The sequence below is a fragment of the Plectropomus leopardus genome, chromosome 2, assembly GCF_026936395.1.
Source record: "Plectropomus leopardus strain MGB_pleo_1.0 chromosome 2, ASM2693639v1, whole genome shotgun sequence".
Taxonomy (NCBI): Eukaryota; Metazoa; Chordata; class Actinopteri; order Perciformes; family Serranidae; genus Plectropomus; species Plectropomus leopardus.
Window position 1 is genome coordinate 2,102,852 of NC_142177.1, and position 21,815 is coordinate 2,124,666.

The 21,815-nt window shown below is 39.6% G+C and overlaps 2 protein-coding genes across 4 annotated transcripts; one reads left to right on the forward strand and one right to left on the reverse strand.

Annotated features, from left to right (window-relative positions):
* Positions 1–2,932: 2,932 nt before the first annotated feature.
* LOC121952771 (uncharacterized) lies at positions 2,933–14,703 on the reverse strand. The gene is made up of 2 exons (XM_042499600.2): positions 14,448–14,703; positions 2,933–5,130 (listed from the first exon to the last, which is right to left on the reverse strand). Exons 1-2 carry the CDS (start codon positions 14,638–14,640, stop codon positions 4,217–4,219), a joined length of 1,107 nt encoding a protein of 368 aa, XP_042355534.1. The 5' UTR covers positions 14,641–14,703; the 3' UTR covers positions 2,933–4,216.
* Positions 14,704–15,782: 1,079 nt separating this feature from the next.
* LOC121949372 (uncharacterized) lies at positions 15,783–21,393 on the forward strand. Of its 3 annotated transcripts, none has more exons than XM_088082769.1 (4): positions 15,783–16,112; positions 16,416–16,500; positions 17,651–17,718; positions 17,800–21,391. In XM_088082769.1, exons 1-4 carry the CDS (start codon positions 15,994–15,996, stop codon positions 19,133–19,135), a joined length of 1,608 nt encoding a protein of 535 aa, XP_087938895.1. In that variant the 5' UTR covers positions 15,783–15,993; the 3' UTR covers positions 19,136–21,391. The 3 variants fall into 3 exon arrangements, with proteins under 3 accessions (XP_087938895.1, XP_087938904.1, XP_087938885.1); XM_088082778.1 differs by lacking the exon at positions 15,783–16,112 and having other exon boundaries at positions 16,219–16,500; positions 17,800–18,010; positions 18,097–21,393; XM_088082759.1 differs by lacking the exon at positions 15,783–16,112 and having other exon boundaries at positions 16,219–16,500.
* Positions 21,394–21,815: the final 422 nt, after the last annotated feature.

Consider the following 21,815-nt stretch of genomic DNA (forward strand, 5'->3'; position numbering starts at 1 on the left):
ATATTTTAATAGTATGTGCTGCAGATGTTTTTCCATTCCATTCCAAATTTATGTATAGAGCACATTTAAAAACAACAACCAAAGAGTTTACCAGTTTAAGTGCTGTCTGATCAAAATAACAAAAAAAAAAATCCCAAAACACAATAAACGCTGAAAGACCAGGTTAAAATACAAAGATTATAAAATATTAAAAGCAATAACCCAGCTCTGTAGGTCTGTACGTGTAACATCTATTGCACATCTGTTTGTCCGTCCTGGAAGAGGGATCATCAAAAACGTTAAGTATTGTATGTCGTCCAAAAATCATAAATAACACCATCGTAAAGTATATCTTTCAAAAATCATTGAAAACGAAATAGTATATTATATTTTCATGAAAATCATCAAAAACGTCATAGTATACTATGACATCCAGAAATCATCAAAATGGACATAGTATAGTATGTTGCCGAATCAACAAAAATCATCAAAACATCATCAAAAACAACATAAAATGTTGTCCAACAACGATAAAAAAACATTTGTATAGTATGTCGTCCAGTCATCAAAAGCAACAAGTTTATGTAATCCACAAATCATGAAAAATGACATAGTACAGTCCAAAAATCATCAAAAATGTCATAGTATAGTATGTTGTCCAAAAGTCAACGAAAACGCATAGTATAGCATGTTATCAAAATAGCATAAAAAAAAATAGTTAAATATTTAGTCCAAAAATCATAAAAAACGTCATAGTGAAGTATGTCGTCCAAAAATCTTCAAAAACGCCATAGTACAGTATGCAGTCCAACATTCATATAAAATGACACAGTATAGGATGTCACCCAAATAATCAGAAATGGCAATGTATTGTATGTTGTTAAAAAATCATAAAAAAGTCATAGTATGTTATGTTGTCCAAAAATCATAAAAATGCCTTCGTATTGTATGTAGTTGAAAATAATCATAAAAAAACAACACTGTATAGTATGTTGTTAAAAAACATAGTATGACATACTATGACATATGACAAAATGACATAGTCTAGTATGTTGTCCAAAAAAAAAGCGACAGTGTCGTATGTCCTCCAAAAGGGTTAGAAATGACAGAATATTACGTTGTCCAAAAATCATTGAAAACAACATAGTCCAGTATGTTGCCCAAAATTGACATCATATATTAAGTCTCTGAAAAATCATCACAAACGTCATAGTGTAGTATGTCGTCCAAAAATCATAAAAAACGACAGTGTAGTATGTCGTCCAAAAATCATAAAAAACGACAGTGTAGTATGTCCTCCAAAAGGGCTAAAAATGACAGTATAGTATGTTGTCTAAAAATCATCAAAAACCACATACTATTGGATGTTGACAAAAAACTACATAGTATAGTAATAGTAATAGTATAAATCACATAGTAGAGTATGTTGTTTAAAAATTATTAAACATGATAGTGTATGGTATGTTATCATCAAAAACAACATAGTATATTATGTTGTAAAAAAATCATCCAAAAATCCCAAAAATCATCAAAAACCATATTGCATTTCGTCCAAGAATCATCAAAGATCATATACTATTGCAATTCATCCAAAAATCATCAAAAATCACATACTATTGGATGGTGCCAAAAAAAACTTAAAAAATGACATAGTAGAGTATGTTGTCCAAAAATCATTGAAAACCACATACTATTGTATGTTGTTCAAAAATCATAAATAATACATAGTATAGTATGTCATCAAAACATCATAAAAAAACAACATAGTATAGTATGTCGTCCAAAAATCCTAAAAATAACACTATAATGTGTTTTCCAAAAATCATTAAAAGCCACATACATGCCGTCCAGCAATCTTAAAAAACATCATAGTATAGCATCTTGTAGAAAAATCATTTAAAAAACCTCATAGTATCATATGCCATCCAAAAATCTTAAAAATCATAATCTTATTGCATTTCCTCAAAAAATCATGAAAACACAATCTGTATTATGTTGTAAAAACTCATAAAAATGTCAACGACGAGTTTGTTGTCCAAACATGATTATCATAAAAATCATTATAATAAAAAACATCATAGTATAGTTTGACCAACGATCATGAAAATCGTTTGTTTATATGTTATTCAAAAGTCATAAAAAACATCAGTGTTGTGTGTCATCCAAAAATCATAAAATCTGCCATAGTGTAGTATGTCATAAAAAAAAAGACAAATAACGTCATATCATGGAATGTAATGTTCTGTCTTATGTTGTCCAAATATTGTAAATAATGTCATAGTCCTGTGTGTTTTACAAAAAAAAAAAACATAAAAAAAACAATGAACACAAAGAACACATTTAAAAAAAACATCATGGTGTTGTGTGTTGTACAAAAACCATGAAAATTACTTCAGTATTGCATGATATTCTCCATGATAAAGAACTTAAATAAGAGCCTTTATCCATTGTAGAACAATTATAAAATCTGCGATAGTGTAGTGGGCCTATGTTAACCAAAAATTGTGAAAACTGTCATAGGACTGTATGAAAATTTCAAAATATAGTATGTCGTCCAAAAATAATAAATATAACAAAACCATAGTTTGTCACCTAAAAATCATAAAAGCGCCATAGTATATTCACTGACCAAAAATAATGAAAATTGTCATAGTATAGTATGTCATCCAATATGAATAAAAAACCATCATAGTATATGTTTTCAAAAATCATAAAATTTGCCATAGTACTGTATCTTCCAAAAAAAGTGATAAATGCTGTTGATGGTCCTGGACCAACACTTAAAGACGGCCCAGGATAACGATGCCTGGATAACTTATTTTTTCAGTCCACATCCATAAAGTTGTTTATGCTATCAATTGTGATAATTAGAAGGGTTAAAGCACACATTGCTGAGGAGCTGGTGTGGTCACTAATGTCAGTTATTCAGAAAAATACCACCAGTCCTGTAACATCTGTTTTTCACATATATTTATTTACAATTAAATGCAACCCACAGAGGTCCAATACATTTAATAGTTCCCTAACTCCAAATCTGTTATAGGTTCCTTGGAATTAATATCACTGAGAACCTATCTTGGTCATCACACATCACCACCCAGGTTAAAAAAGCACAGAAAAGGCTCTACTTCCTACGGAAAACATAGTAAGGCTAAATTCCAGAGCAAGATCCTGGTTAACTTCTGCAGAGGAGCACGGCCGTGGACAGGAAGGCTCTACAGCAGGCGATTAAAACTGCCCAGAACATCACTGGTTTCCATCTACAGAGCATCAGTGACCTCAGTGAAGTGAGGTGTCTGCACAGAGCCCAGAGGATACTGAAAGACAGCAGCCACCCCAGATACACAAGTATCTGCTGCAGAACCACCAGACAACGGAGCAGCTTCTTTCCCCAGGCTGTGAGACTCCTCAGCTCCTCCTTAGACAACAAAAGATGTAGCAGGATTTACAACAAATCAACACATCCTCAGTGTGTTGATTATTTCTGAAGGGGTCTTACATTTTATACTTTTTATTTTTTGATTGAGAATTCACTTCATCCATGCCTGCAGCCCTGCACAAGATGAAACAAACACAGTATACCTCGAGCATCCAAAGACCACCTGTACATGACCACTATAACGCCTCTGTCTTCAGCGTTGCACAGTTTACATTTTCTTTGGAGCCTTTTACATGGCAATGGTTCTTGAATGAAACATTAAACTTTTGTTGCAGTTTTGCCTTTCGTTCACACGACAGCTGTGTTTAGGGAGCCTAAAGACGCAAACTTGTGAAGCCAGGTTCCAGAGTACAATTTTTTCGTGTGTTCGTTGCTGTGTGAAGTGTCAGAGCGCAGATCCTGTGAGAATGGTGACGTCAAGACTGCACTTTGCTTATGTGCACAGTGTTCTTCTATGGTGTCTCATTACAGAGTAACACAGTCAACTACTGGCCTGACATCACAATACAGTGTTTTTGTGGATCCATGTTCATGAGGATCGTTTTCACAAAGTTATCATATGAATTTTTTTTAAAAAAGCAAAGATTTTTCTGTATATAACAGGGCCGTTATCGTCTAATTTTGGCCTTATTCTACCATGTCTCCTACCTACCTTGTCAACCTAAAAAACACATAAACTTTTTGTTAAACCTCGGAAATCAACCCAAGTCTAACAGAAAAGGAAAAATAAACCAAAAATCAAAGTTGACCCTGGAGCACATCACTGATATTAACATGGCTGAAACCTAGTGATGGATGTCACATCTTGGCGTGGCCTTGCATGTGCCTCATCATGTCCTTCTTATAAGCAAACGTTCTGGAGCAGATGCCACAGCGGTGTGGTTTCTCTCCTGTGTGAGTCCTTATGTGACAGATCATGTTGCTCCTCTGTTTGAATCCTTTGCCACACACCTCACAGGTGTACGGCTTCTCCACCGTGTGGATCCTCATGTGGATCCTCAGGCACTCCCCTCGTGCAAACCTCCTGCCACACTCCTCGCAGTGGTGTGGTTTCTGACCCGTGTGAACCAGCAGGTGTCTTTTCAAGTGGGACCTTGTGGTGAAGGTTTTGCCACAGATGTAACACAGATTGTCCTCCCTGTGAGTCTCTGAGGGTTCAGTCCCACTTTCTGCAGACGCTGCATGGTTCGGAGGGCAGATAATGGCCGTGCTGTTAGCATGTGACTTGGCATGCCTCAGTAATGAACTCCTGTAGTGGAAGGATTCTCCACACAGCTTACAACACAGAGGTCTCTGGTTTGAGCTTTGCTTATTTTTCAGGTTGGGACTGTTTTGTCTTTTCCTCTTTGACTTCTTTGTCTTTGTGTTTGAGTTGGACTCTCCGCTCTCCGTCCATTCAGCATCACTGCCATCAGCGCCGTCCCCGCTATCTGAGGAGACAGGCTGCCAGCAGTCCGCCCCCCTGCAGCCCTCTGCCTCCTCCTCTGCTCTCATCCACTCCGTCGAGGTGCCAGGAGGAAGATCTCCCTCTCCGCTGGCCACAGTCTGAGTCTGACTGGAGGACGATGTCTCAGTGTTCTGTTCATGCTTCAAACAAACAACAGCATCCTCTAACAGGTCCTGTGTGGGCCAGTGCTCCTGACGCTCCTCAGTGAGTGGGGGCCGCGTGGAGCTGGAGGCCTCTGCTCCCGACCTGCTGCCCTCCCGAGAGTCTGGAGGAACCACGAGGAGAGAATATGTTCAAGACAAACAGTCATTATAATGCATATGACATGTCAAGTGTGCTACTGTAGGGATGAAACAATAATATTATTATAAAGTATATATCATGTCTGTACATGACATATTGTGATATAACCCCGTCCTTCAAAATACGAGTAAAAAAAATGAAAACGCCATAAAACTTTAATTAATAGCCTTTAGGGGTGGACAGAGCATCCACCTGGCTGATTATTGGGACCGATATTTGGCATATTTATGATTATTTGTGTCTGCATTTTATTTTGATGATCGCCAATAAAACTAATTAAAGAAAAAGTGTGTGTCCATCCATCCACTTTCTTCCGCTTATTCGGGGCGGAGTCGCAGGAGCAACAGGCAGAGCATTTCAGACATCCCTCTCCATAGCAACACTGTCAAGCTCCTCCTGGGGGACCCCAAGGCGTTCCCAGGCCAGACGAGATACGTGATCCCTCCAGCGTGTTCTGGGTCTGCCACGGGGCCTCCTACCCGTTGGATGTGCCTGCAACACATCTAACAGGAGCCGCCCAAGAGGCATCCTGATCAGATGCCCGAACCACCTCAACTCGCCCCTTTCAATGCAAAGGAGCGGCGGCTCTACTCCGAGCTCCTCGCCTATCTCAAAATCTAATTTTGAATACTTTTGTATTCATTGATTTTCTCACTGAAATGTATAAAAAAGTTGCTGGGAACTTGCTGTATATGATTTGAAAGGTTTTGGTTTTGATTAAACATTTGCTACAGGCATTTAAACAAACTTTTGTGTTGGAGTTTTTTTATATTGCACAGAAATATTTTTTATAATCGACAGAAATATTTTCACTTTTATTGTAAATGAAAATTGGTTTCCGATTGGTACTGATTGGTTAATCAGTATCGAAACAAATAAACAAATCATAAACAAAACAATATCGGTCGACCCCTAACAGCCCGTGTTATTATTTGCTTCAGTCACTGAACTAAACAGGCTTATATTTGGGACAGGCGTCTATATGGTATGAGCTTGTAATTCCTTTCACACAAAATTGTTGCTGTGCAAAGACAGAAATACAATGATTATTTATTTAAACCTCTTTCTTGCATCACTCTTTTTTAATATGCCAGGATTATTGTGGTCTTTAGAGCTCATCATTTCAGTAAGATGACCTGAATGACTGAATCATAGAAAATCGCTATTATTATTATCATTACACTATCTCTAGCGTAAGATTCCCTAATCTAAGCGTGTATGTGGCATGTCCATTTCAACAAAAGTTCAAACATATATATATTTGTGCGATCTAAGCAGCTAAGTAGCGCCAGTTTAAAAATGACCTGCATGGTAACCACACCAAGCCTCTAATTGAGACAGACCTTTATTTGCCAATATGTGTCGCCACACTCTGCTAATAAAAGTGATGGGATATTTAACTGGCAGGCTAATGTTCGAAGTTTATGGTAGGAGGGATGGCATCCATCCCACTTTGGATGGAGCTGCTCTCCTCTCTAGGAATCTGGCTGAGTTATTAGAGGCCCAAAGCCATGACGATCCAGAGTTGGAACCAGGGGGTAGCGTTGCAGTCTTACACGCTTCCCTGAGCTTCCTCTAGCACAGTCACACACCCATAGTGTAATAAAAACATCCCCCAACCACTTTAATTGTTTAAATCTAAAATAAACAAAAGGGGTGTTGTACAAGAAAATCTAATAAAGATTAACACATCTGCTGTCAAAGAGCATCATAACAGGAGAATTAAATGCAGACTTTTGAACATTAGATCCCTATTATCTAAAGCTCTTTTACTCAATGATTTAATATCGGATAATCATATTGATTTATTTTGCCTCATGGAGACCTGGCTATGTCCTGATGAGTATGTTAGCCTGAATGAATCCACTCCTCCTGGTCATATAAATACTCACATTATATCATGCTATTTTTGATTCAAACTTAGCGATTCATCCTAAGGCTAAGCTAAATTATAGTTCATTTGAAAGCCTTTTTCTTAGTCTTTCTCACCTATCCTGGAAAACTCTACAGCCCACTCTATTTGTTATAGTTTACCGTGCCCCCGGTCCATACCCATTTTTATCCGAATTCTCAGAGTTTATATCAAGTTTAGTGCTTAAATCAGACAAAGTTATTATTGTAGGGGATTTTGATATTCACATGAATATTAATAATGATAGCCTTAGTGTTGCATTCTCCACACTTTTGGACTCAATTGGCTTCAGAGTATACATAAACTCACCCACTGCTTCAAACACACCCTAGATCTTGTCCTTGCGTACGGCAACAAAACTGATGATTGCTCTCTCAGACCATTCTTTATTAACTTTCAAACTTTTTGCACCTGATTTAGTATACTAGATGTATGTCCAATGGTGCAGTAGCTAAATTTAAGGAAGTGATTCCTTCTGCATTGAACTCGTTACCATGTCTCAGTGTGACTGAGAACGCTTTTACTTATTAAACCCCATAATTAGTCTATAATACGATGTGTAATCAAGATTGTTACTTTCAGCTCCCTAGTCCCATTTTGGGACCTATTACTCCCATTTAAACTAACCCAATTTTTGACTCCGGCCATGACAGCATAAATTCATGAATTCTGTTATGTAAGGCTGCCATCCTGTACTCCTGGCTTCAAAATTTTAGTTTTTACCTTTTTTTGTTATTTTTCACCATTTTGTCATTTTTGGAATATAGATCAATTATAGGCATTTTTCTTTTTTTTGTTTCAACATATTGTGGAGCACTGCAAGCCCACCGAAAAAATATATGGAACTAAAATGATGTGGGTGTGTTGATAGGTATGTCAGAGTATGGTGTGTACATGTGTATTAAAAAAATGTGTGTGTGTGTGTGTGTGTGTGTGTGTGTGTGTGTGTATCTGTGTGGAACCAAAATACAGGCACTGAAATCCCTATGGAGAAAAATGTCTGAACATAAAACCATGAAAACTGTCTTTTTTTGAACCCATGGCCATTTTAGCATAAAATCATGCATTGCATTTTTTAAGACTTTCAAAATGAAGTACTGGCTTCAAAATTTTATCTTTTAGTATTTTCCGGCCAATTGAATCATTTTCTCCATATTTGCCCTGAAGCACAAATACATGCTAATTCCCTGCTCTCAACTATAGGCTATTCTACTACTGGTCATATTTCCCACCGTGCGGTCTCTCTCTGTGTGCACAGACACATGTTTTTCTCATTAAAAACAGTAGCAATATCTTAAGAAAATGGCTGAAAATGAATGGATATTTGGTATATTTGATCAGGTCTTAAGTTGTTGAAAGATACCAAGAGTGAATTATTTGAAAATGCTTAAATGCTGTGCATTGGTGCACAAATGGACAGTGTTTAGCATTTTAGGGAAATTATTTTTTTGTGGGAAATTTTTTTTTGTTTGTTTTTCTCATTGAAAAACCAGTGCCATTATGTAAATAAACTAGCATTTAAAGGGTTAAAATTCTAAAAAGAATTAATATTTGGTATTTTTAATAGTCTGAAGTTGTTCGAAAGATTGAACAAAAATACCCTGGAAAAACATATTACTGTGTAGTATTTTTAAATGAGTTCTCATTTGGGAACCTAGGGGTCTGAGAGAGAGTTTTTCTAATTATCTGATCCTGCAGAAAAAATAAAAATGCATAGAAATCAATGTTGTTGCAAATCCTTAATATATTTCAGTATGCAATAATTCCCTCCAAAATAATCTCCTTAGCATGTATTATATGGGAAATAATTTAGTTTTAGGATAAGCAAGCAAGAAGCAAGAAAAGCAAGAAAAGGAACCATATTTCTCCTGTTTTAGCTTCTCTGCACTGGCTCCCTGTGAAATCCAGGATTGAATTTAAAATCCTCCTCCTTACTTACAAAGCTCTAAATGGTCAGGCTCCATCCTATCTGTCGCAGCTCGTAGCCCCTACCAACCCTCAAGATCACTGTGCTCTGAAAATGCAGGGTTACTTGTGGTTCCCAAAGTCTCCAAAAGTCGGATGAGAGCCAGAGCCTTCAGTTACTGCGCTCCTCTTTTATGGAATCATCTTCTAGTTTTGGTCAGGGAGGCAGGCACCCTCTCCATTTTTAAAGGTAGACTTAAGACCTTCCTCTTTGATGAAGCTTATAATTGGGGCTGGCTCAGGTTGCCTGGACGAACCTGAGCCAGCTGCTCGCCTTTCCATTATGGCTCCATAACATGCCTACGTGGCCTTGGATTGGAAATAATGAAGGTTAGTGTGGTGGCTGCAATAGAAATAAAGCTACTCATGTTTTAAAAATCCATCGCCATGGTTACTGGGATGTTATGGCTTAAGAAGTTGTGGAACATCACTCAGTTGAAACACAGTCATCACGCAATTGTGTTTTATCAACATTTCAAGAATACTGCTTAAGTTTTGCGCAAATCTGTAATGGAAACCCCACTAGTGAAACACAGAGCAGCATCATGCTGTGGGGATGCTAAGGGCAATCTTATTGCTAGTCTTTCTTCTGTATTTATTCTTACTGTAGATTTGCACACATTTTTATAGATAATATTTTTGACATATATTTTTGACCATACTAATTAATACATTGCACTGTAGCATATGCATAGTTTTATAGTTTTTATTTACAGACTTTAAACACTCTTTACATATTATCCTTATTATATTTAAAACTGGTCACAGATTAGAGCTGACTGTATTTTACATTTATGTTTTCGCACTTACATACTGAGCATATTTGTATACATACTTTTTTAAAGATCTAAATATTTACATACCGTGCCCATGTTTGCTCTTACAGTATTTCTATTTCATATTTTTATATAGTGGTGTCGGTGCTGATTTTTACTTGCTATAATCCTCTCTGCTGGCAACAGAGCGACTGTAACGATCCGCCAGTTGAAGCCTTGCAGTTGTAGCTGCAGGAACAGGTGGTCCTAGCAAGTATTGACTCAGGTGGGGTGAATATTTATGGGTCACTACATGCCAACTCACCTAGGGCCTCCCAGTTCATGTCACAGATTTTATCATGTTGAAACTTTGATTAAATTTATGAGGCTCTGTACAGTCTTATAGTTGTACTCCAAATACTTTTTTTAAATAGTCACGTTGTGCGGGACACTGGCCAAGGAGGGGGAGTTGCTGCTATTTTTGATTCAAGCTTAGCAATTCACACTAAGGCCAAGCTAAACTATAATTCATTTGAAAGCCTTTTTCTTAGTCTTTCTCACCCATCCTGGAAAACTCTACAGCCAATTCTATTTGTCATAGTGTACCGCGCCCCCGGCCCATACTCTGAATTTCTATCTGAATTCTCTGAGCTTATATCAAGTTTAGTGCTCAAATCAGACAAAATTATTATCATAGGGGATTTTAACATTCACATGGATGTTAATAGTGACAGCCTTAGTTCTGCTTTCTCCACACTTTTGGATTCAATTGGCTTCAGTCAGTGTGTACATAAACCCACCCACCGCTACAATCACACCCTCGATCTAGTCCTTGCATACGGCATCGATACTGCAGATTTATTAGTCTTTCCTGAGATTCCTGCTCTGTCAGACCATTATTTGATAACTTTTAATTTTTTATTACTTGACTACAAGCCTCTCAGTAAGAGCTACTCTTCTAGATGTCTATCTGATTCAGCAGTGGCTAAATTTAAGAAACTAATTCCCTCTGCTTTGACGTCATTACCATGTCCTACAACTCCTGAGCACACTACTACTAACTTAAGTCATTCCCAAATTGACTGTCTCATCGATAATGCTACTGGCTCACTGCGATCAGCTCTCGACACTGTTGCACCCTTCAAGAAGAAAATAATGAAACAAAGAAAATTAGCCCCATGGTTTAACCTCCAGATTCGCAAATTGAAACAAACATCGCGAAAATTTGAAAGACATTGGCATTCGACCAAACTGGAAGAGTCCCGTTTAGTCTGGCTGGACAGTCTTAAAGTCTATAAGAAGGCCCTCCGCCATGCCAGGGCAAACTATTATTCATCACTAATTGAGGAAAACAAAAACAATCCCAGGTTTCTTTTCAACACTGTAGCCAGGTTGACTCAGAGTCACAGCTCTATAGAGCCCTGTATTCCTTCAGCCCTAAGCAGTGACGACTTTATGAATTTCTTTAATAATAAAATCATAACTATTCGAGATAAAATCCATCACCTCTTGCCCTCAACTGACCTGACCCCGAACTCAGATAGCCTGATTATGGCAGCAAGGCCCAAAATTTATCTGGACCATTTCTCCCCCATTGACCTTCATCAACTCTATACTTTGGTTTCTGCATCTAAGCCATCAACATGCCTGCTAGACCCCATCCCAACTAAGCTCCTTAAGGAAGTTTTACCTTTATTAGACAACTTTTATTAGATATAATCAACGCGTCTTTATTGACAGGTTATGTACCCCAGTCTTTTAAAGTAGCTGTCATTAAACCTCTTCTAAAGAAGCCCACTCTCCTGAGATTTTAACTAACTATAGACCGATATCTAATCTCCCCTTTATTTCTAAAATCCTTGAGAGAGTGGTTGCTCATCAGCTCTGTGACTTTCTCCAAAACAACAGTTTATTCGAGGACTTTCAGTCAGGCTTCAGAGTTCATCATAGCACAGAGACGGCACTAGTAAAAATTAATAACGACTTATTTATCGCTTCTGACACAGGTCTGGTCTCTGTTTTAATCCTATTAGATCTCAGTGCTGCATTTGACACCATTGACCATCAAATCTTACTGCACAGACTTGACACCTCAATCGGCCTTAAAGGAACGTCACTAGCCTGGTTTAAGTCATACTTATCAGATCGTTCCCAATTTGTTCACATCAATGATCAACCCTCCGCACATACAAAGGTCTGCTTTGGAGTGCCACAAGGTTTGGTGCTTGGACCAATCCTTTTCACTTTATATATGCTTCCTCTAGGCAACATAATTAGAAAACATTCCTTAAATTTCCATTGTTATGCTGATGATACGCAATTATATCTATCTATGAAACCAGATGAACCTGATCAGCTATCTAGACTTCAAACATGTCTTAAGGATGTAAAAGCCTGGATGAGCCGTAATTTCCTGATGTTGAATTCAGACAAAACTGAAGTTATTGTTCTTGGCCCAAAACACCTCAGAAGCTCCTTTTCCAACAATTTAATTTCTCTAGATGGCATTACCTTGGCCTCTAGCACAACTGTAAGGAACCTCAGAGTTTTATTTGACCAGGATTTATCCTTTGCCTCCCATATAAAACAAACTTCAAGGACGGCTTTCTTTCACTTGCATAACATCGCAAAAAATTAGACATATCCTGTCCCAAACAGATGCTGAAAAATTAGTACATGCATTTGTCACTTCTAGGCTGGATTACTGTAATTCCCTATTATTTGGTTGCCCCAACAAATCTCTTAGGTCTCTCCAACTGGTGCAGAACACTGCTGCTCGTGTTTTAACGGGAAGCAAGAAAAGGGATCATATTTCTCCTGTTTTAGCTTCTCTGCACTGGCTCCCTGTGAAATCCAGGATTGAATTTAAAATCCTCCTCCTTACTTACAAAGCTCTAAATGGTCAGGCTCCGTCTTATCTGTCACAGCTCATAGTTCCTTACCAACCCTCAAAATCACTGCGTTCTGAAAATGCAGGGTTACTTGTGGTTCCCAAAATTTCCAAAAGTAGGTTAGGAACCAGAGCCTTCAGCTACCATGCTCCTCTCCTATGGAACCATCTTCCATTTTCGGTCAGGGAGGCAGACACCGTTTCAACTTTTAAGGGTAGACTTAAGACCTTCCTCTTTGATAAAGCTTATAATTAGGGCTGGCTCAGGTTGCCTGGTCCAGCCCATAGTTAGGCTGACATAGGTTTAACCTGCCGGGGGACTTCCTCTGATATGCTGAGCTCCTTTTCCTTCTCTCAATGCCGCCATCAGAAATCATGCATGTCTGTTAACTGCATTGCCATGTGCAAGCTTAGCTTAGCTCTGTGATAGCCATGTGGTACTCTCACTACCTGGGGCTCGCGATTACAGAGCCTGGGTCTGTTGAACTGCACTACGCTAATCCTGTTGCCTCTCGGGAGCGTTCCTGCTCCCTTGTTTCCTAGTTTCCCTGGATCCTGGCCGTAACCTTGACTGTGCCTGACCGTGGTGATAGCTGTGCTGATGCTGCAACCCTGCCTTTGGTTGTGCTCGTGCTGTGGCTGTACTGATTCTGTGCCCCCCGCTCGCCCTGATCGTGGTCTGGTCCTGGTTGCGCCGATGCTGTGATCTTGCCTTTGGACAACTCCCTTTCACATATGCATGAGACTGTTATCATCTCTATCAACATCATCATAGAGAGCAATTACTAATTTCACACCTACCATTATTGTAATATGACATGCATCTGTTTCTATTATTGCTGTGCCCCCCCCTCACCCTCTCTCCCCCTCTCTCTTTCTCTTTCCTTTTTTGCCATGATTGTATTTCATTTGCTATTTACGACATCTATTGCTCGTCTGTCCGTCCTGGAAGAGGGATCCCTCACTATCCTCTACCGCTCTTCCTGAGGTTTCTTCCTCTTTTTTTTTTTCGTTACAGGGGTTCTTTTTGGGGAGTTTTTCCTTGGGTGATGTGAGGGTTTAAGGGCAGGGGGATGTCGTACACTGTAAAGCCCTCTGAGGCAAACCATGTTTTGTGATAATGGGCTCTATAAATAAAACTGAAAACTGACTTTTTAAGTTATATATTTTTAAAGTTTTTTGCACTTCAGAGGTAAATTTCAGCATTTTTGTGAATTGAGTTGAAATTTATTCTGTGTTGTCCAAGGGATCCTAACGAAACTTTTAATTTTAATTTTAATAGCTGAATTTTAATGCTGAATGGTTACAGTAATCACTTTTTTTTTTTTTTAACCAAAAGAGGGAATCTGTCATTTTCAAAAAAAAAATAATCATATCTCTGCTAGTTTTCACTTTCTTGCAACAAAATGTATATGATGTGTGGTATAAATGCAGTTCTGTCACATTTAGAAGTTATTTCATCCTGCATAAAAATGGAGTGCCACAGATCTAGCTAATCATAGCCCATTTTTTATGATACTTTAACAGATTTTCACAGGAAGGATTATTCCAATTTCCTTGAAAAATGTTCATGGGAAAGTAGGACTAATCATTGAATATATACATAAAAATCAAAGATGTAATATTACTCCTTCATCTTTAATGATTTTTTTTTGCATATTCTGCATAGCATTCACTGGTGTAGAATATCACATTGAGTAGTTTTATTTGATGTGTAGAGCTGCGTTTAGCACACAGTCATAGATGTGCGCTCCTACCTGCGCTGAACTCCGCCTCCCTCCGCTGCTCTCTCTCAGCTCGCGTTAGCAGCTCGCTCTCTTTGTCCCGCTGCGACACGGAAACGTCCCTCTGGAGCTCTGACAGTGTTCTCTCCACCGCGCCGAAGATCTCCTCTGCTGCCGCCTTCAGACGCTCGTTCACAAACACCCTGAGCTGCTGTAACTGCGACATTTTACAGAGCGACACCTCTAACTTCTACGTCTTCTTCTTCTGCTGCTTCCTTCTGCTTCTGCTTCTTCTTCTTCTTCTTTGGTGATTTAATATCGGCTGACAAACCAGTTTTTTCATTACCGCCTCCTCCTGGACTGGAGTGCAATTCCATACAGTGTATATGTATAATAATATAATGTATATATATTTTTTTCATCTGTTAGAAACAGTGACCACTTTGAAATCACTTCTTAAAACCCATTTTTACTTGTTTTTGTGTGACGTCATCTGTTTTAATTAATCTAGCTTTGTTTGTCTTTTTTATTCTGTCTTGATCATGTGTAATTGTATTATTATTACTATTATTTCTGTGTTTTATTGTTTTTATTATTTGAATTGCATTTACTCTTATTGGTAGGCTATGTGTTCTTGTTATTTCTGTTAATTAATTCTAATAATATTATTTGGCCTTAGTGCAGCATTATTGTTTGGCTCTTATGGTTATGTTCCCTCTGCAAGAAACCCTTCTCGTTTCTACTTTGCAAGCATTGTAAACTCTAGGACAAAAGTGACCACCTCTTCCCATGGACTCCTGCTCCATATTCTACAAACACCTACATGTGTTTGAATATTGTAAAGGTGTCTTCCTGTTTCACTTTTGTGGTCATTTCAATATTTTTTTGTAAACAAAAAACATTTTGATTGATTGTGACAGTGCACCTAGTGGAAATAGCATGTTGTTTCTTCATCTATCAAATATGCTAAAAATAAAGTGAAATCATCAGGTAAAAATAAACAAAACAGTAAAAATGACAAATTTGAAGGTAACAACCCAGAATGACATGAATGAATGTTTTTATGCTTTGATGGCTGTGGGATCAAAAATGCAGCTTGAATGGGTTTCAGTGCGTCTTTGCACTTAACACTATGAATGTAACAACTATGATAACACGGTGTATTTTAGACATGTAGGAGCTGAGCAGAAAATTCCAAGATTAGGATAATAAATATGTTTGCATATTTTTTTGTTCTAGAAATGTTTTGCTGTGTTTTGTTTTTTGCTTTTTTTGTTTTTAGGTTATTTATCTCTTTGCATTTGGTCTCAGTGTGCAGTATGTATACAAGCATGGACGAACAAGCGTAAAGCTGCCTAAATGCTCCTCCTCAGTCTCCTAGGCTCGCGGCTCCGTCCCTGCAGGAGCCGCAGCAGAGCTGCAGCGCGCCCTGCTGGGCGGCAGCTGCATCATTCATCACGCAGACATATTTAGATGAAAATAAGGGGTGCTTTTGGAACATTTCGACCCCCACTCGTTATGATCACAGCGCCGTGAACAGCCCACTCGCCTTTTTCATTGGTGCCTTGTGTAAGCGGGGATGGGCACAATCCTGCAGGAGCGCGTGCCACAACAATGCGTGGAGAGGGCTTCCATCATCAGGGACAGGGAGTGGAAGAAGAAGGCGGCGTGGAGCAACAACAGGCCGAATGTGGCAAGGTATAGCTTCAGACACGGCGGTGTTATGCAGTCAGAAACGGTGACGACAGAGATGCTCCCGTATCTGTGTCACGCGCTCTCTGCTGTATTCTACCGTCGTCGGTGCGACGCGGAGATGATGGTTGAAACTCCATACACTGTGCAAATGTCCTCAATATGTTTAATTAGGCTCGAAACTCCACATTACACCGTCATGTCGGCACTGCAATGCACTGAATATGATTCTTGCTTATTTCATCAGCGTGTTGTGTTATTTGGTTCATTGGCTGTATTTAATATGTCATCTGTTTCCTTTTATTCCAGTAGTAAAATGGGCAGACGGCAGTCACAAAGGAAGTCAGTGCAGCCGCAGTACGCGCTCCCAAGTCAGGAAAATAATAATGACAAGGTGAGTGTGAAGTACAGCTGAAAAAATACGAGTCAGTTTATCAGTTAGATCATCACAGAATATGAACTGGAAATTGTTTTGATAATTTATTATTTTTTTTCGAGCGGAAATTCCCAAACATTTGCTGATTAAAGCTGCTCTAATGTGAGCTTTACTGTGTTTGTCAGGGCCCTGCACAGAGCTGCAGAGGGCCAGGTGCACCAAGTTAAAGGGGGGCACATGAGACAATATTTTAACACCAACATCATTTACAACATAACCTGATGGATTAGAGTAACCCATATCCAAGCAGAATGTAACATGGAGCATAACAACAAACTGTGCCATGCTATTGTCATTGTCCCAATAGCAGAACATTATAAATGCTATATCATTTGATTTTTTTTTTTTTTAAATCAAATTCTTTTTGTAATTAAACTCATTGTTACAGTAATGTTTAGGGGAAAACCTTGTTTGTAATATAACATAACAGCAATTTTTTTCTTCTGTAAGTCAACTATCGGCATAACTTATCTCTAATATGTGTCGACCTGGGGCTACAAACTATATGGTTTCAACAATGATGTTGTGATACGCAGTAGTGTATATTTGCATTTGTGTGTGTAGAAAAGTTCCGGAAGTGAGCTGACAAGTGTCGCAGACACAGTGCAGGACATGCTTTTCTGAAAAGATCATTTTATTATGTATCCTTGAAAAGTCATGGAAATGATTTGAAATTTTGTCCATGAAAATGTGGGGTAACCCTGAATGTACAATATAATGTTTTACCTGGAATATCAAATGCGAGAAATTATTGCTAAAATACAGATCTGTCTTTGTGCTTTTTGGCATCATTGTTATATTTTCACCTGAAAAGGGACACAAACAGGCCTTCATAAAAATTAAAATGTACCCTGACAAAAGAGCTCTTTGGACATAAAGGGACAAAGCAGCAGGTGTTTGAGCATCCCCAGGCTCCCCTTCTGCATATGTCTGCTGTTTAAATTATTCTAAATTAAATATTTCTGAGTTTTGAACATTTGCTCTGACAAAGCATGTCATTTGAAGATGTCAGTGGAAGTCAGTGGAAAAAGTTGCACTATTACTGTAATGATGTGTTTAAAGAACAAACATGGATTTTAGGGTTAAACGTGTCTCTGTGTAATTCCAGAGGTTGCAGCAAAGAAGAAAGCAGAAACCCAACATCTCCTCGACCAAACGTGTTACTTCTCTACACAGGTGAGACTGCTGTTAGTTCAAATATCATGCCATTCTGTGCTGCCTGGATCGTAAGATAATGTAATGTAATTTTCCCTCTAGAGCTCAGGGAACCTCAGAGACAAAGTCCCAGCCAGCATCCCCTGCAGAGGACAGGATGGAGCCAAGGGTGCAGCGGGCCGCTCACCATCACAGCCACAGGGAACAAAAGCACACAGATGGCAGAGGGAGCCGACACACACCAGCCTTTCCTTGCCACCGCCTGTCTGATTCAAGTCCTGATCTGCAGCACAGACCGTCACCAAAACCTAAGGTAGGACGTCTGAGTGGCCATGGAGAGGACAACAGTGACACTGACTTGTCTGAATCTGAGAGACCTCCTGTGTCGCCCCTTGCTAGGGCTCCTCCACAGCTTGAGCTGAGGCCAGAGATCATCGAGGCTGATCACTGCTCCTCTCGCAGCCACCGGCCCAGAGGACACAGCCGTGGTGGCTTTGACTTCCCAGACTTCCTCCCTCCTCCTTTTAACTCCTGGAGCCTCAGTCAGCTGGCTGTCTTCTACAACATGGAAGGCCGGGGGGCCCCTCGACCCAGGCCTGTGGGCCCTTTGGAAAGGTACCTGGACAGGCTGCTGCAGCTGGAGTGGCGCCAGATTCAGACAGTCCAGGAGGAGGGTGGGAAGTCGCTGCTGTCAGACGTTATATCCAGCTGCCACATGTCTCCCGCTGCCACCTCGTCACGCCTCAGCTCTCCGAAGTGCATCCTCCAGTGTCAGCGTGCCTTCCCCCTTACCTTCCTCTCCTCTCTGGCCAGCCACTCTGCCCTGCTCTCCGGCTGTGCCTGCACTCTCTGCCGCATCCGCTATTCCACCTGTAACACATCGTGCTGCCGCTCCAGCCTCAACCTCACCCGTCAGTCCAGACTGAGTCCCATGCTGGAGCGCAAGGGCCCCACATCTCTCCCCAAAAGGAGCTACAGTGAGAGCCGGGTGCACTCCTCGGACAGGAGCTCTGCAGCCCGAGCTCAGAGGTTCAGCAGCCCTGTGAGGACCAACAGCCACCTGAGGAGGATGCAAGCCTCAGGAAACATCCGCAACCCCGTTCAAGGTGCTAACGGCAAACCTCATCCCACTGCCAGAGACTGTAGTGTGCGGGGGCTAGGAGGGACCATTTGGGATTATGGAGGGGATGTGTTGGACTACAGGACAGGAGGCTTTAAGAGGAGGAGTGGCTCAGAGCAGAGGAGAGGCAGAGTAGAAAGACAAGGTACATCAGAGAAAAGACGCAGTGGTTCAGAATGTAGAAGAGGAGGAGCTGAGCAGAGGAGGAGAGCTGAACGGGAAATCAAACCTGATGCTGTCACTGCAATAATGGACAATTTACCTGCATCCAAACATTCTCCAATGGACCGACCTAAACAGGTGGACTTTGTTACGTAATGGCAGCTTCAGTAGCATAAATGCAACCTGAACGCCACAGCTATGTCATCATGATATCTCATGATATCCTTCTGTGTCTGTGCTTTACATTTCAGGATAGTCCTTCCATGATGTCAACAAATGCACATGAAGGGAAAACCCATTCTCACTCTGAACTTGTCAAATATGTCTGCTCTGTTAGTGCTTTCAGCGTACAAGAGTGACACCAAAAGCCATCTTCCGCGTCCAACGGTCTCGGACAGAACCGGTAGCATTGTTATTTTATTCAATAACAATGTCCACATGGAAAGTGCACAGAAACGCTGAAGGAAAGCATCAGGTAATAACACTGCCAGTAACTTATATGAGGAGGGCAGGTGGGCGGTGAGGTGGATGAGTCCCACAAACAACTGACTTTCTTGCAGGAGTCCAGAGTTAGCTTTCCTTGTGGATGTGAGTTTTTTTCTACACATTACCATGTGCATCTTTTGCCTGAACCTAACTATCCATGACTTTGTTCTTAACTGTCATAATGGTCTGCATTGGTTGCCATATGCTGTTGTGTAGATAAGGACCGTGCTGCATCATCCCACCATGTGCATGTGTTGACATCATGGTAACAGCATCCTGCAGCGTAACCAGATGATGCATAAGTAAGGATACCTTAAATGTCATACACAAATGCAGAAGGTCACTGACTGAGTGGCACCATGTGACACTGGGTGGGATTACGCTGCATGTGGTTATGTTGTCAACAAACCCTGCTGGCACAGATGGTTAGGATTAGGGGAAGGACGCACATCATAAGGTAATGGAAAAAAAACAAAAAACACATCAGACGGGAAGCAAACACCGACCTCCAGCATGAATGTCCAGTAACTGTGGGACTCATCCAGCCATCCCTCATGCGCCTTATATTACGTTGTTACTGGCAGCGTTTCAACCTGCCGCTGTCCTGCCGTGTTCTAAAGTGACGCTGCCTGTCCATGTTCCATGCACACGTGAAAGGTCCCTTTAGGTGTTTGGTTTGTACGCAGAAAGCACTGTTGAAGTGGTGGTATTTAACAAGTCTGGAATGAGAACGGGTTAATCACATTTAATATTTGATTATGAATGTTTATTTAGTTTTTCCTTGTTTGGCTGGCAGAAAGTGTAGCAAGATTGTAAATGTATTGTTTTCACTAGTGGATGTTAGGCTTCAGCAGATTGTTTCAGTTCATCATTACATTATGTTCAATCCATCGCTATGATATCAGTATAAACTGGTGCATCAGTGGATGTTTACATGCACTATTGATCACACATAAAGCCTCAGAGTATGAGGATATTTATGTAAACGGGTTCTTTGTTTCTGATTTAAATCAACCCAGTAAGCCTCAGCACAATAAACATGATGTACATATATATGTATTTGTATGCTGGAGTTTTCAGCACAGCACCAGTTTTACATGTAAATCTCTTTTGGTGTATCAACAGAATAATTGCATCATGAAAGTGGTTTAAGTTTACAAAACAATAATAATAAAGTGTAATTTTTCAAAATCAATGGAAAAAGTTGTGGAGTCCAATGTAACACAAATTTTTGGTGTTAAAGATTGAGCTCATTTTAACTGCTTTTTTATACTGTTGGCTAGTTTAATATACAGCAAAGCATTAAATTCTTTAAGATCATAAATGTTTTCGTAATGTGCTGTGAGAAACAGGTGTCTGATCTCTACAAAATAAACTTACCATGGTGTCAGAAAAACAGCCTGTCTTGAGTAAATGAACTCAGTTACGTTCCACCATTTGCACAACAAACAAAATACAATGTCAGTCGAAAAGGTAGGCTGAAGCTCAGGCTTATTATGCCAACCCTTTTTACAGAACAAATTCAGCTCAGCAACTCTCAAACTACATGGTTTGGGTCACACTGTAACACTTCAAATGAACAAACTTTGTAAATTTTACAGAAACAAAATCAAAAGTTACAAGTTAGTAATAACAATAATCAAGTCAAGTCAAGTTAATTTTATTTATAGAGCCCATTATCACAAAACATGGTTTGCCTCAGAGGGCTTTACAGTGTACGACATCCCTCTGCCCTAATCCATGCAAATACAACCAGGAGTTTCAATATTTTCATTACTGTTTTTCATAACTCATTTTTATATTTTTTTATTATCTTATTTTTAAACATCTTTTTAAAGGAGCAAAGTGAACAACACATTTAATTATTTAATGTCACATTTGTTTCACAATCTAACCCCTGACAGAAACACATCTCTGCTTTGTATTTGTCCTTGTCTTTGTTTTTCTGAATAAACCTGTTCCCCTCAGATCATACCGACTCTCTCTAATGTTAAACAGCCTCTGAATACTGTGGCAAAGTATGTTATTGACACCATCCCAACTAAGCTACTTAAGGAAGTTTTGCTCTTATTATACAATTCTTTATTAGATAAAATCAATGTGTCTTTATTAACAGGCTATGTACCACAGTCCTTTAAAGTAGCTGTCATTAAACCTCAACTCGAGCCCACTCTCGATCCTGAGATTTTAGCTAACTATAGACCGATATCTAATCTCCCCTTTATTTCTAAAATCCTTGAGAGAGTGGTTGCTCATCAACTCTGTGACTTTCTCCAAGATAATGGTTTATTCAAGGACTTTCAGTTAGGCTTCAGAGTTCCTCATAGTACAGAGACAGCACTTGCCAAAA

Excerpts from the sequence above, each read along its gene's own strand:
- LOC121952771 (XM_042499600.2), bottom strand. The coding sequence starts at position 14,640 with ATGTCGCAGTTACAGCAGCTCAGGGTGTTTGTGAACGAGCGTCTGAAG. Across the intron at positions 5,131-14,447 it reads GGAGGCGGAGTTCAGCGCAG|ACTCTCGGGAGGGCAGCAGG; the intron begins GTAGGAGCGCAC and ends TGGTTCCTCCAG.
- LOC121949372 (XM_088082759.1), top strand. The coding sequence starts at position 16,228 with ATGATGGTTGAAACTCCATACACTGTGCAAATGTCCTCAATATGTTTA. Across the intron at positions 16,501-17,650 it reads AGGAAAATAATAATGACAAG|AGGTTGCAGCAAAGAAGAAA; the intron begins GTGAGTGTGAAG and ends GTGTAATTCCAG. Across the intron at positions 17,719-17,799 it reads CGTGTTACTTCTCTACACAG|AGCTCAGGGAACCTCAGAGA; the intron begins GTGAGACTGCTG and ends TTTTCCCTCTAG.